At 47.3% G+C, this 13,780-nt stretch overlaps 1 protein-coding gene across 2 annotated transcripts; it reads right to left on the reverse strand.

The window, feature by feature from the left end:
• Window positions 1-3,586: 3,586 nt before the first annotated feature.
• KLF10 (KLF transcription factor 10) lies at window positions 3,587-10,285 on the reverse strand. 2 transcript variants are annotated; one of them, XM_067537339.1, is made up of 4 exons: window positions 10,143-10,285; window positions 7,114-7,353; window positions 6,094-7,000; window positions 3,587-5,185 (listed from the first exon to the last, which is right to left on the reverse strand). In XM_067537339.1, the coding sequence occupies exons 1-4, from the start codon at window positions 10,176-10,178 to the stop codon at window positions 4,926-4,928; spliced, it is 1,443 nt and encodes a 480-aa protein (XP_067393440.1). In that variant the 5' UTR covers window positions 10,179-10,285; the 3' UTR covers window positions 3,587-4,925. The 2 variants fall into 2 exon arrangements, with proteins under 2 accessions (XP_067393440.1, XP_067393441.1); XM_067537340.1 differs by lacking the exon at window positions 10,143-10,285 and adding an exon at window positions 7,976-9,104.
• Between the last annotated feature and the right edge of the window lie 3,495 nt (window positions 10,286-13,780).

A 13,780-nucleotide genomic window follows, 5' to 3' on the forward strand; every position in this document is an offset into this window, starting at 1 on the left:
CTTTCCTTGTACTTGAGGCACTGACTGCATCCCTGAGGGGTTGACAGACCGTGGTCCCGTCCCTCCCCAGGAAACCCCCTAGGCCCCCATACAGCCATTGGGGTGACTATTGCCTCTGAGGCCATCCGCCTGGGGCTCTGGCACCTTTCATTGATGGTTTCTCCCCCAGGTACTGCATCCCCAAGGGGACACTGAGGTACCATGGACAAACCACTGCTGGGGCTGCCCAAAAGCCTCTTACTGTGAGGTACCATCGCTCCAGAGTGTGACCCCTCGGCGACAACAACCTCGACTACCAGGTTCAGCATGGGTGCCGCGGCCAGAGCAGGCATACAGACAATGCTCCGGCGAGCTGGGCTGACCAGGGCATCCTCCCTGCATTGAGGACTTTTGCGCTCTGTGCATCTTGGTGCTGAGTCAAGCTCCGGCAACCCACTCTGGCCGGCCTTAGTACCAGGCGAACTCCTCGGTGCCGAGACTGTCTCTGGCCATCGAGTTTGTGCAGCCTCGGTATGGGGGGAAGGGGAGAGGTGAAACCTCAGTGCTGAGGCTGTCTCTGGCATCTGGGCTTGCCTCGGTGTGGGGGGCAAACTCCTCGGTGCCGAGTTCATCTCCGGCATCTGGGGTTCAGCTCTGCCTTGATGCAGGAGAACTCCATGGTGCCAAGTCCGTCTCCGGCCTCCGCGTCCAGCATTGTCTCGGCATGGGGGTGAACTCCTCGGTGCCAACCCTGTCTCCAGCTACAGGGTTCTGCACTGCCTGGCGAACTCCTTGGTACTGAGACTGTCTCCGGTGACCGGGATCGGTGGTGCGTCCTTGCAGGAGAACTCTTCATTGCCGTAGCGGTGGGATGGACCTCACCCAGTGCTGGGGGGAGGGGGATGTCGAGACTGGTGTCGGGCGGGCGACTTCACTGTCCGCCTCGATGCAGGTCAGTCTGGCGACCGTGACCTGGGATGACTTCTAGGGGAACATTCCTGCTCTACCCTAGGAAACCGGTCTGCAGGAGATCTTCCTCCCCATACCGGGGATCTCCTGAGCCATTCAGGGTCCCAACGCAGGCTTCCCTGTAATGCCAGCCCCTTCTCCCTCGTGAAGGCATGGGCGGTGGTGGCATATGCAAGGCAAACGAGGCTCTTGCTGCCCGTCAGCCACTGAAGTTGACTATACCGGTAGATGCTCCACCCCGCCTGCTCCGATGCTGCGGGAGAGTATCCATGCTCCGTCTTCGCGGTGCCAAGTTGGGTTGGTGCCGATGGTGCCCTCTGCACTGACAGCATGCTGGATACCGCGTTGAAGTGGGTTGGCTTGGAGCCGACTCGGGGGCTCCATGAGCCAGGCTTTCAGGCAGATTTTCCGGAGGTCTGAAAGCTTTTCTCTTCTCACGAAGGGCTTCCCACCCATGCTTCAGGCAGTGGGGGTCAGTTAGCGGGAAAGCCTTCCCACTGAAAGCGCGCGGCTTGAAGCCATGACATTGGAGCATACCTGCTCCCGGTAAAGTCTGAGCTAGACTATCTCTAAGTCTCTAACTACCACTACAACAGTTATTAATCTAACTAAATAACTAACACAAAAAATCCTGTTTAAAGTTTAAAATATGGGGAATTAAGCGCCTGCAATGCAAGCACAGGTGGTCCAGTAACAGTCACGGGCAGAAGAAAGAACTGAGGGGGCATAGGGCCGGCAGCGCCACATGTGCGTGTGTTCCAGTAGCCGTGAATGGAGGCATGCACACCTATAGTGGAATGGACATGAGCAAGCACTCGAAGAACTTTGGATTTTGGAGAAATTTGTCAGAAATGCTTCCACCCCCATACTCGTAGAAATCTGCTCTACAAGTTTTAGCACTACTTGGTGGGCCAAAAACTCAGCTAGAGTAAGTCAGTGTAGATCCACTGAGCAAGTGTAAATCAGCAGTTTCATTGACTTCAGTGGACTTATACTAACTGAGGATTTGGCCTACTGTATTTACATGAAAAAGAAAAACTTTACTCACTTGGAGTAAAATATCATCCTTAATGGTCTGATAGGAGGCCAGCTGAGTATGTTTGGAGCAAATGAGCAGCTAAAGGATATGTATGAGTTGGAGGAAATTGTCCAGAATCTAGATACACACTAGATACACACCACAGGCCTCGAGCATCAGTGACACAAAGTCTGCATCTACACTAGACTTTGGACAGAAGTTTCCCATTGCTATCCTTCAGTTCAACCCCACCAACAGCAACATTAGAATTAGCATACACAATGCTCCAAATGGCCACTTATGCTTTTCCTGAACTAGGTCTTCTAATCCTGTTCACAGCACGTTTACATGACATTGTGCTTGAAATATTAGATGCTTCTGGCATCTTATCCACACTAGCTCACTTACCCTTGCTATCACTATTGCAGCTCCACCCCTGGTAGAATTTTAGCAGGAAATGGCAGGAAATTTTAGTAAGAATTTCTTAGGCCATGTCTACACTACAAAGTTTTGCCAATGCAAGTTACATCAGCACACAGCCACCACAGTTAGCATATCACTTGTATACAGGCATACTTGGCTCCTTGTGTCAGCACTGCAGGTACTCACCAGAAGTGCTTGTGCTGGTGCACCATGGGTAGGTATTCCAGTGTGAACCCTCTCCTGGAGTGAGGTGCCTATGCTCTTTTAGCAAGAAGCAGGGGCAGAGGAGGTAGGAAAAGATCTTTCATAACTTTTAGTCCAGGGATTAGGTTTCTCAGATGGGATGTGGGAGACCCCCAGTTCAAGTCCCTCTCCCCCTGACAGGGAGAAGGGTTTTGAAACTGAGACCTGCCACTCTCAGGTGAGTGCTCTAACCATTGGGCTATGGGATATTCTGATGCGAGGCTCCCTGACTCTCTCCTGTTAAAGCTGTTGCACTGTGGATAGTCATTGAAGCAGGGGAACTAGATCCTACTGGATTAGGCTCTGCATGTGACTTAGGAGGCAAAATGCCTATCTTCCCCCAGTTTGTGAATCGTTTTGGGGCTTAGGTAAGAGATAGGTATGTGAAGGTTTAGAGGGTGGCAGCAGTACACACACACACACAGGCAGAAACTAAGTGCCTAGGGAATTTATACTGCAAAAACTTAGGCACCGAGTGAGTTTAGACACCTACAGGTGTCAGATGAAGTTTTGTGCATTGCAGGGGCCCAGAAACTGGGACTTAAGTCCCATATCAGGTGCTTAGGCACTTACCTCCTTTTGTGCATCCAGGCCTCTGTATCTGACTTTATGAGAACAGATTTTGGTTGATGCACTCTCAGGACTGGTCTACACAGGAACATTTACAAACAGAAATCAGTACAAACAGTATCATTTTACTGTTATAATTATACTGGTATAACTCCCCACATGGACACTTATTCTGGAATAAGAGTGCCTTGGAAAAAGAGGGCACAGAACATGGCTTTTAGAAGTAGTATATGCTTAAATGTACATTCTATTCAAGTTAGCTTTACGAAGTTTATAAATAAGAGGGCAACATCTAGTCTATCACTAATCAAGACTAAAATGGATGGGCATTGTCACTAGCTTTTAGTGTTTTGTAAGCAAATAACTAGCAAGCATCACACAGTGTTTATATTAAAGACATTTGTTCTTTATTGTAAACAAGGTATAAAGTACAACATAAGAAATACTGTGCAAAATTTCAAAGTAGTCACAAAAGAGCATTATCTAGGACACGATTATCCAACTGTTCAGTTGTCTATATTTGTGTACTCAACATAATAAGATACAATAGAAATATAGTTAGTGAAAGTTGATGCATTATTTGTCACAAAATCTAAACTATTAATTCAAGGCCGTTGTCTTTACTGCCTTATTTTACTTTACAAATAACTCCTAACTTTCTAATTTAATACAGTATAGATTATATCATCATTACATAAAGACCATTTATCTCTAATAGAAACCATCTTCAAAAGAATGACCTCCACAGCAAGTAGCCTAGCATAACATTCTTGTTCTTTCCTTCTTAATAAATTCAAGTAGTTTATTATTCTTAAGGATACTTAAAAAAAAAAAAAAACATACTGTCTCAGTGTTTACAAAAAATACAGTGGTATAGAATTTTGAAAGTAAGCAACTTAAAAGCAGAAGCATCAAACGATGCCTAAATATAACCAATTGTAATAATCATGAGGCTTTCAAAAGGAATAGCAAAAATAGTATTAGCATTCTATATTATAATAACTTAATGGGGATTCAGGTACTTTTGGCTGTCTCTTGCCACATGGCAGCACTCATTCAATTCCATACTTGGACAGTAGCGTAAAACCGGCATAACTGATGTACTTGATATGTTAAATACTATATCCTGGAGATAAAAGGCCTAATCTCAAGAGTGCTGAGACTCAATGCCCATCTCTCAGGATTGGGCCCCCTTGTGAATAGAAAAACAAAATAAATATCCTATCAAAGAAAGGTAACAGCAGTCGGATAACTGTTTTATACCATCTCGTGCAGATGCATTTCTGATCTACAAGTCTGTACCATACGTTGATATTTCTCTCTAGTCTGTGCTCTACTGAAAACTCACTACATCTTTGAAAGCTGTAATTTCAGTTGGTTTCAAGCATTATCAGCCAATGCTCTGCAGGACTTATGTCTGACCACTCTATAGTACACAAGAATTATTTGTATAAATTCAAAACCCTTCACAACCTATGCTGCTCTGCTCTCAAACCTTCACACATTCTCTCTTTTCACCAAGTTGAAAAGAAACCTGACATTCTATTGTTAGTTCTCTCGGTAGCATTTCTTGTGACCAAGCACAGACTGCCTTTGCCTCTCTGCTGTAGTGCCATCCACAGCTGGCACTGAAGAACCCACAGACCTGGAGTGGAAGATTTTATACATCACTGCTGGTATACCATAGTGACAAAAGTTACTTCCGGTAACTTCAGGAGTTCTTTCATAGTGCAGGTGTGGATGCAGGTGGCACAACAATGTCATTTAGCTTGCTCACTTCCATTTGCCAGTTTGGTAGCTTCTTAGCTGACAAGTGGCGCCGTGCATGCTTTGTTAAGTGGTCACTCCTCATGAACCGCCGATCACACATTGGGCAAGCAAACTTCTTCTCACCAGTGTGTGTTCTGCGATGTCGAGACAGTTCATCAGACCGTGCAAACCTCCTGTCGCAGCCTTTCCAACTACAGCTAAAGGGCTTTTCTCCTAAAACAAAATAGAGACACGAGCATTTATTTAGCAACAATTTTGCTTTTGACTGGTAGTATTGGCGATATTGACTTTTTTAGAACCAATTTCTACTGTGCCAACCAAGACAACCCCTCGACCCCCTCAGACATACAATATTAAGATGATTTTGATGGTGACCCTCCAAAAAAGCACAATCATCAGAAAGTCAGTTGTACAAAGGATCTACGCACTAGCCTTTCATCTCTGGAAAGCAGAGTTCAGCTTGTGCTTCATGTTTCAAAACAGTTATATTCTCATGCTAATCTCAATTTATATACATTACAAAACCATGACAGCTTTCCATGACCAGCACCTACTGCTGAAGATGCAGTCTGTACCAAAAGCAGGAGGGATGCTACAAGACAAGACTGAAGTGCACTAGTACAGCTATGTAAAAATACATAGTTCCTATCCTTTGCTAGTGTGATTGGGATTCACTACCACTTTAAAAAAACAAAGAAACAAAAAAAAACCTGCTGGACACCTGAAGGAACAACTCTCTGGTGTGTTGATGTTGAAGGTGAGAATGTTAATCACCTTTCCTTTTTGAAGCATCCTCCCAAAGATGAAGTCATTTATTAACACCTATTGGGAAAAACAAGCAGTAGCACTTTGGGACTGCTCCATAATGCCAGACTACATTCAGTCAAGACAAAAATCCCTCAGAGATGTACAATGTTAAAATAGCTCAGCCAAAGCTAACTAGAAAGGTCACCATCATCAGGAAGGTAGCTGTAAAAAGAATTAGTGCACTAGCCTTTCCCCTCTGGAAAGCTGCAAACATGAACAAAATCAGCACTCACTAGAACATTGATAAATATTAGCATAAATATACATGAAAAGCTTTCTTTTGAATTCCTAATATCCACTGATTAACGACTTACCTGTGTGTGTTCTCACATGGGCCTTCAAATGGGAACTCTTAAAATAAGTCTTTCCACATCCTGGATAGTTGCAAATGTGGCTTCTTATTCTTGATGAGTCAATTGATGGAGTGATTTTTGCTGCAGAAGGTGTAAAACCTGGAGCAGGAGCAATAGGAGAGAGTCTAGTGCCATTTGGACTAATGATTGGAGGCTTTGCGTTCTGCACAACTGGCTGGGGCACAACAAACATAACGGCACCTTTAGGAACTTGAGTTCCCATGAACACCATAGACTGGCAAAGGGTTGACTGTTGGCTAGAAGGAGTGTTGGGCACTATGGCTGTCACAACAGAGTTGTTAGACGACAGAGGAACCATCTGGCAAATTACTGGCACAGGTGAGACACTACTTGCTTGCACAGCAGGTGAAGATACTATCATCGATGACTGCTGTACTGATCCAGGAACAGGCTGAGGTCTACTGGTTGAAGTCTGGATCAGGGATGATGGACTGACAGCTAGTGCTGTACATGCTTTTTCTTCTAAAACTGGCGGTTTATCACTTTTGTAAGTTGCTCTGTTTGGTGACTCAATTGCACAGGGTGGATTTTGTTTTGCAGTTCCATCATTTTGTTTATTTATTTCCCTAGAAGTATTGTCCTGATACTTCAACACACTAGCTGCTCTCACTGGACAAGTTCTGTGATTGCAAAGCTGAGCATCAGCTGTATGGCGAATGACACTTGTTGCTTGAGCTTTCATTGGTCTTGGTGCTGGAGACATTTCAGTCTCTTTAAAAGTTGCTGAAGGAACAGGCTTTGAAATATTAGTGAATGATTTGCACTGTACAGCAGATGGCGCTGCTGCTGGCAGATGAATTCCTTGAGACATCTCAAAATCAGAAGGGCTGTAGGGTGGAGTCAAGCACTAAGAGAAGGGAAAAAAGATGCAAGGTAATGAAATCTATTCAGCATGATTATTTCTGACAGTGTGATCTAAAAACGTTAATAAGGAATGTACAATAATAGAATAAAGCTTACAAATGCTGGTATTGCATGACAGTCAGCTGCACCAGGTAGCAGGCTATCATCAATTTCTTCTGACATATCAGATGCTGGTGTTATAGGTCTCAGTTCAGCATGTTTTTTGAAGTCTGATTTCCAGTTGCAGCTCATGGACATAAGGGCTTCTACAGCTTCAAAATCACTCTTTTCAGCAATATTGTTCCAGAAATGTCTAATATTGCTTTGCTTTTCAGTAATCATCTCTAATCCTTCCTCCTAAAAGGAAAAAAGGAATATTTTTCAGCTTACTGTTAATTTAACCTATTAAGTTCCTTGTTTAAAGAAAAATTACAAAAGTTAAATGCAACCTGTAAAACATATCATACTTCATAGAGCACATTCAATATTTTTAGTCTCTTCATTCCTATTTCCTCTCCTATATAATCTTTATAAAAAGGTTCATATGAAAAAGAGAATCAGACTGATGAATATTGGGTCTGCACAGTTGTCTAAGGAAATTATTTGGAACAAAATACAAAACAGCTTTTGAAAAGCAACAGTAAGTTACTCCCTTACTGCAAGTTTTGAATGATGGAACACTTTGCTTTCAGTTATTTTGTACTTGCTCTTCCTTTACTCCATCCTGCAAGGGTTTTAGTTAGGATACAATCTTAATTTCTTTGTTTGAATAAAATGAAAAGGGACAATACTGAGGTTGAAGCACAAAATTTTACCAACTTAAATTGTGACCTGATTAAGAAAGTTTGCCCGATAATATGGATAGATAAAAGACCTATGTTTTGTGGATTTTTAATGTTTTAAATACAAGAAAATATGGAACACATAATACTCAGAAGATCAAGGAAACCCTGCTAAAAACTCATTGACAAAGACGGACCATGGAGGGAAGGGTATCCTCATTGGATTTTATAAGGAATTGACCTATATGAACAGAGGCATGGATCACTGAGCAAAAGCAGCAGAGAAAAAACCGTCTCTTGCTCCGAAGGGAGGCAGGCAGCGGAGGATTCTCCTCGGGGGCAGCCGGATTCTGGCTCCGAGCCACGCTCACCTCACTGAACCTTGTGATTATTCACTTCACTCCCTCAGTGCGTGCTCTCAAACCACGCAGTACCGCCCCCGCTTGTCGCCCATTGGTCCCCAAGGTCACGCACCTCAGAAGCCGATTGGCTGGCACTGGCCGAAGAGGGGTTGGGGGCGGAGGCATGTGAACAAAGCGTGATCAGCGGCTGGCTGCTCATAGGGAGCTGCCTTGGAGCCGCAGCTCGGGAAACGTGCTGGATTGGGGACTGCGCTCGCCGACCTTTCCCCTACTTCTGCTGCGGGGGCGGGGGCTGAGTCCGAGCCGGAGCCCGCCTACCGTCGCAGTGCCCGGCAAGGCTGACAGCCAGCCGCGTGCTTCCTCCCAGCTCCGGGCGGGCCAGAGCCACACCTACGCAGCAGGGCGGAGCGGCTCCCAGGAGCCAGCCAGCGAGGCGCTGACACCCCCTTCTCTCAAAAGGGCGGGCGCCGGCGCCGACTCGGCATCACCAACGTGTCCACACCCGATGCGTTCCCGCGCCACGCACCGCTGGGCTCCCCGAGCGAACCCCAGGGAGGCGGCAAGGCTCGGCGGGAGGGGCTGCGGGAGAACGGAGGAAGGGCGCTCCCTGTCCCCAGGTTGCACAAGAACCTCCAGCGAACAGCCACAAGCCCGCCCAGCCCGCAGCCTGATCCCGTTCAACCGACTCCTGCCTGGCGGGAGCTGACCGCCCTAGGCTGCCTGGCCCGCCATCCCCCCAGCCTCCAGCTAGTCTCGTTTCGCCCATCCCCGGCTGACCTCCAGCCCCCGCGGACGTGCCTCAGCCTCCTTCCTCCCGGTTCCGATCCCCCGCCCGGAGCCTCGCCATGCGCCTTCCTGCTGTCTCACTCAGCCCCTACAGGGGATCCCCCACCCCAGCGTCGCCCACGGCCAGCCCCCTCCCCCGCTTTACCGTCACCGCAGTACAACCCGCCCCCGACAAACCATCCTAGCCCCAGTCACACGCGCCCTGCTACCTCTCTCCGCCCTCCACCCAGGCGGCCTAACTAACCACGTGCCCCCGCCCCCGCCACAGACTCCGGTCCCCAGGAGCTCCACCGCCAGCGCCCGCAGACCGACGACCTCCTCCCCCCTCTTCGCAGCATCACGGGCTCCCCAATAACCTACCTCAGCCCCCCCCAGGCTGCCCCCTCTCTGCCATCCCCCCTCCATACAGCACCACGGGCTCCCCAATAAAACTACCTCAGCCCCCCCAGGCTGCCCCCTCTCTGCCATCCCCCCTCCATACAGCACCACGGGCTCCCCAATAAAACTACCTCAGCCCCCCCAGGCTGCCCCCTCTCTGCCATCCCCCCTCCATACAGCACCACGGGCTCCCCAATAAAACTACCCCCGCCCCCCCAGGCTGCCCCCTCTCTGCCATCCCCCCTCCATAGAGCACCACGGGCTCCCCAATAACCTACCTCAGCCCCCCCGGCTGTCCCGTCGGCCATCCTGCATCCTCCCTCCACAGAGCACCACGTGCTCCTCAATAAGCTACCTCAGCCCTCCAGGCTGCCCCCCTCGGCCCTGCCCCCACCACAGAGCACCACGGACTCCCCGATAACCTACCCCAGCCAGGCTGCCTCCCCCGTCACCCCCTCTCCAGAGCGGCGCGCGCCACCGGCTCCCCCATAACCTCTCCCCAAGACCTCGATTGTTCCTCCCGGTCCCCACAGGCGCCCAGTAACCTCAGCCCTAGATCCATGCCTGCCTTGGCGGCTCATTGGGGTTCCCAGCCACCCCGCCCCGCTAGCTTCCCCATGGGAATCCCTTGTTCTCCAGGCCCCTACCCCAGACAGGGATCATCGCACCTTTGGCCGCAGCCACCGCCAGACGCTCCCCCCTCCCTCGGGCCGAGCCCCTTCTCGTGTCCCACCTCGCGGCCAGTATCCACCCCACCTCTCCCCAGGTGCAGCTGGAGCGGGGGGGGGCTCGCCGGGCACAACCCCCCGGACTAGGAAGCTGCAGGAGCAGCACTTACTGCTGGCTGGTAGAAGGAAGCTGCGAAATTCAGCATGGCCCTGCTGGGCAGCGCAGTGGCGGGCTGGGAGGGCTGCCCTGATGCTGCTCCAGCTGCAGCTGTTGACAAGAGCCTTCACCCTAGGCGCTCTCTGGCCGCTGCCTTGATTTTCCTCTTTTTGTTCGCACACTCCCCATTCAGCTGGCGGTTCCACCAGCCCGCCGTAGGGGGAGAGCGGAGCTGGCCCCAGCCAATCCGGTGCAAAGGTGTGTGAGGCGGCGGCCAATGGCGAGCGGGGGCACGCGTGATCAGCGGCTGCCCAGCGGCGTGGAGAGCGTGTCAGCTCTGCGTGTGTACAAGCCCCGGCAGCGTGTTCCAGGCGCAGCCCTTGGGTAAGTCCCGATGCGGGCTGAGTCAGTGTCACGTCTCCTCTGTGCCTCCATCCCTCCCCGGATCCATGTGGCAGAGGCGCGCCCGACCGGGGGGGCGGGGGGCACAAAATACTTCCTGTCTAATGAGATCATACCGCAGGGGTGGGGAGGGCACATAAATCATGTCTCCGTGTCCTCCCCGCATCTCTCAGTCCCTTCCAAGTGAGTAGCTGTGTAGTGAGCTAGGGCTTGTCTCAGGCTGGGTAGGGGATACTTCCAGTTTTTTTCTTGGGGGATAAGAGGGTGGTCCGCTTTGGGAATCCAAATGGTGATGCTTAAGGGACATCAAATGGGGCAGGTTACAGTCACCAGTAATATTTGCTGTTTATTATTTTATTTATAGGCATTTTATAGCCCCCATTTGAGCAAATATTAACCAACTTTTCTTTTCAACACACCAGTGAGGTATGCAAATATCTTAATATTACAGATAGGGAACTGAGGCACAGAAAGATTTGTGAACCTGGGGTAAGTGTGGGAGAGCCTGAAAGAGATCCCAGTACAGTGCCTTAACCACAGGCCCATCTGATACTCTTACCATTGGAGTGAGCTGGTTAGTGTGATCCATAGAGGCTCCAAGTTCAATATTCATTGCTCCTAGGGTGGGCCTTCAATGCAATCAAAGGAAACAGCTGCTCAAGCCCTTACTTTTTTGTGTGTGTGTCACCACTCTAAATCTAGCCATGGTTTGAGTCCCAGTGACAATGAGTTTGCAGTTTGTAATGTAGAATGTCACCTTAATCATCTGTAGAACGCAGTTTAAAATCTCAGTCCTATCCTAAACTGTAGCCTGCTAATGGAACACGGTCTATGCTACAGATTGCAACTGTGTCAGAGGATAACCTTGGTGTAACTAGGTCCATTAATTCATCTGTCTTCCTTAATTCATCCACATCCAAAGCAAGCTCTTCTGGTCCAAACTTCCTGTCTATTATTGAGACTGGAAGAAGAATATAACTCAGTGTTTCACACATATACTTGCTCGGAGCAGGCCTTGAGAAGAGGCAACTCATGGCTTGATTTCCCCTACTGGGAGGTTGGGACATAAACTGTAAAGCCAGCCTCATCTTAATCAAAGTGGTGTGTATTGTGTGGCTGTTAGTAGCTACTTTTACAGGTTCTTGTATTGTTACCAAAATTGTGATATCTGAGTGCCTCACATATATTAATAAATGTATCCTCATAACCCTTGTTATTTAGGGAAGTATTATTATTAGGTTTTTTACCTAGGGGCACACAGAGAGATTGTGATGGCACAGGCGGTCTGTGGCAGAACTGAAACTAGATGTAGTCCCAATCTAGTGCCTTAACCACAGCATATGCTGCTTTGCCTTGATCTGAGGGAATGACTCTGCTTGGATCAAGGACCTGTTGATCCCACAGACCATAACTCTGTATCTAAGATGAAGGTGAATGCAAGGGTGCTGGACGTAGGAGTGCTGGGGATTCAGTAGCACCCCATGGCTTGAAGTGGTTTTCATTATATACAGGGTTTACAGTTTTGTTCAGTGGCTTTCAGCACCCCCACTATAAAAATTGTTCCAATGCCACTGGGTGAATGAGGGGTAATGTTGAAGTCAATGGGCTGTGTTTGACAAATGGTCCATGCATTAGTCCCTATATCTCTGTGTGATTACACTGCTTTACTGTAACTATTGTTAGAAAAAAATAAAAGTCCTGAGTAGTTAAAATAGTTTTTTACACTCTATTTTCCAGCAGAGCCCTTTAGAAACTTGAAGAATGAAAAAAACTAAACTTTTTAATTTTAAATTTGTCCACCTTTATTCCTTTTTTTGTGTTTTTAAAATTAGTGTTCTATAGCATCTTTGTCCAAAACATATTTGGTAGTGATGCTATAGAAAGTACGTATGAGCCTTACCCAACTTCCATTAAATTCTTTGGGAGTGGGATTGAGATCAGTTGCAGAGGATTTCTGGGAGTAGTTTAGATGCTAAAATAGCAAGCAGGAAAGAACAAAAATCGTTTTTTTGCATTTCGTAAAAATTGTTACTGTTTTTCAGTCCTTGAATTATTTCAGACATTATAATACTTTGAATCTCTCTGATTTCTTTCATTCTAAAAGGTCCCAGAATACTTGCTTAACGATATGCATATAACACCAATGAAATGCAAGTCTATCTTGGTTGAAGGATGTCAGTCAATTGACACACTGCATAACAACAAGGGGTATGGAAATTTTGGCCAAGGACACTGGAGCAGAACCTCCCTCTTATGAAAAATGCTGTGGGATCTTTAACATTCACATAGAACAGGCAGAACACATCCTAAAGGCTCTAACACAAGCAACTCATTTTGTTGTCTTTGGGAGGATGAAGAATTGCAGTTCATATTTAGATGGTACAGATATGTATTTAGAATCCAGCAGGCTTCCCCATCACATATGTAACCATTTAAATTCATATCAAATATTAGTTTAAAAATATTCAGTGTCCTTTTAATTAACTGCATGGGCCTGATTCTCCACTTAGTTGCACTGTTGTACATCAGAAGTAACATAAAATAAATAGAATGATGTCAGTGTAAAACTAGTGTGACAGGAGAATCAGGACTTTTGTGCTTGCTTTCCTTAGATGAAAACACGTTGGTTAATCATTTGGACTCTAGAAAATGCAGATGAAGCAGTGCTAAATTCAGCATTCATTTACACTGATCTAAATGTGGAGTGACTCCATGGAAGTTGATGAGGTAGTCCAGATTTACATCAGTGTACCTGAGAAAAAGAGTTTGGAACACAGGCTTTATGTTTCCCACCAGAATAAGAAGAATAAATTATACAATGATAACCTTTCTTCCCATATTGGGGTATTATGGATTAGATTTCAGCAACCATCTTTCCAGCCAACATGGACTGGACAGACTCCTTTCACAGTCACTCCTAATATCTTCTAGAGAGGTTACTGTTGAGAAATGAATGTATCTTTTCCTTCTTACCTGTCTGTCTCTTTCTTCTCTGTCTGTCCCATCTTCCTATGCACATTGTGCTGCACTGAAGCAGTGTGGCTGGACAAAGCACCACTTAAAATGAATGTTGTAAGATCTGAACTCAGCACTTAATACAGTGCTTTCTGTCATTGACTGACGGGGTGCTGCTTTCAGCTAACCCATTTCAGAGTGCTAGTCGTCAGGACAAGTGACAACACTAACTGGTGCTTCAGACAGGCCCCAGTCTCTCGGTGGCATGTGGCACGGTTTTCCTCTGTCTGTTCT

The sequence above is a fragment of the Emydura macquarii genome, unplaced genomic scaffold, assembly GCF_026122565.2.
Source record: "Emydura macquarii macquarii isolate MOO-44397 ecotype Brisbane River unplaced genomic scaffold, CSIRO-AGI_Emac_v2 contig_383, whole genome shotgun sequence".
NCBI lineage: Eukaryota > Metazoa > Chordata > Testudines > Chelidae > Emydura > Emydura macquarii.

What these genes read in the sequence shown, in the direction of transcription:
- KLF10 (XM_067537339.1), bottom strand. Translation starts at nt 10,178, where the DNA reads ATGCTGAATTTCGCAGCTTCCTTCTACCAGCCAGCA. An exon ending in CTTCCTTCTACCAGCCAGCA is followed by an intron (nt 7,354 to 10,142) that starts GTAAGTGCTGCT and finishes TTTTCCTTTTAG; the next exon opens with GAGGAAGGATTAGAGATGAT. An exon ending in GTCATGCAATACCAGCATTT is followed by an intron (nt 7,001 to 7,113) that starts GTAAGCTTTATT and finishes CCCTTCTCTTAG; the next exon opens with TGCTTGACTCCACCCTACAG.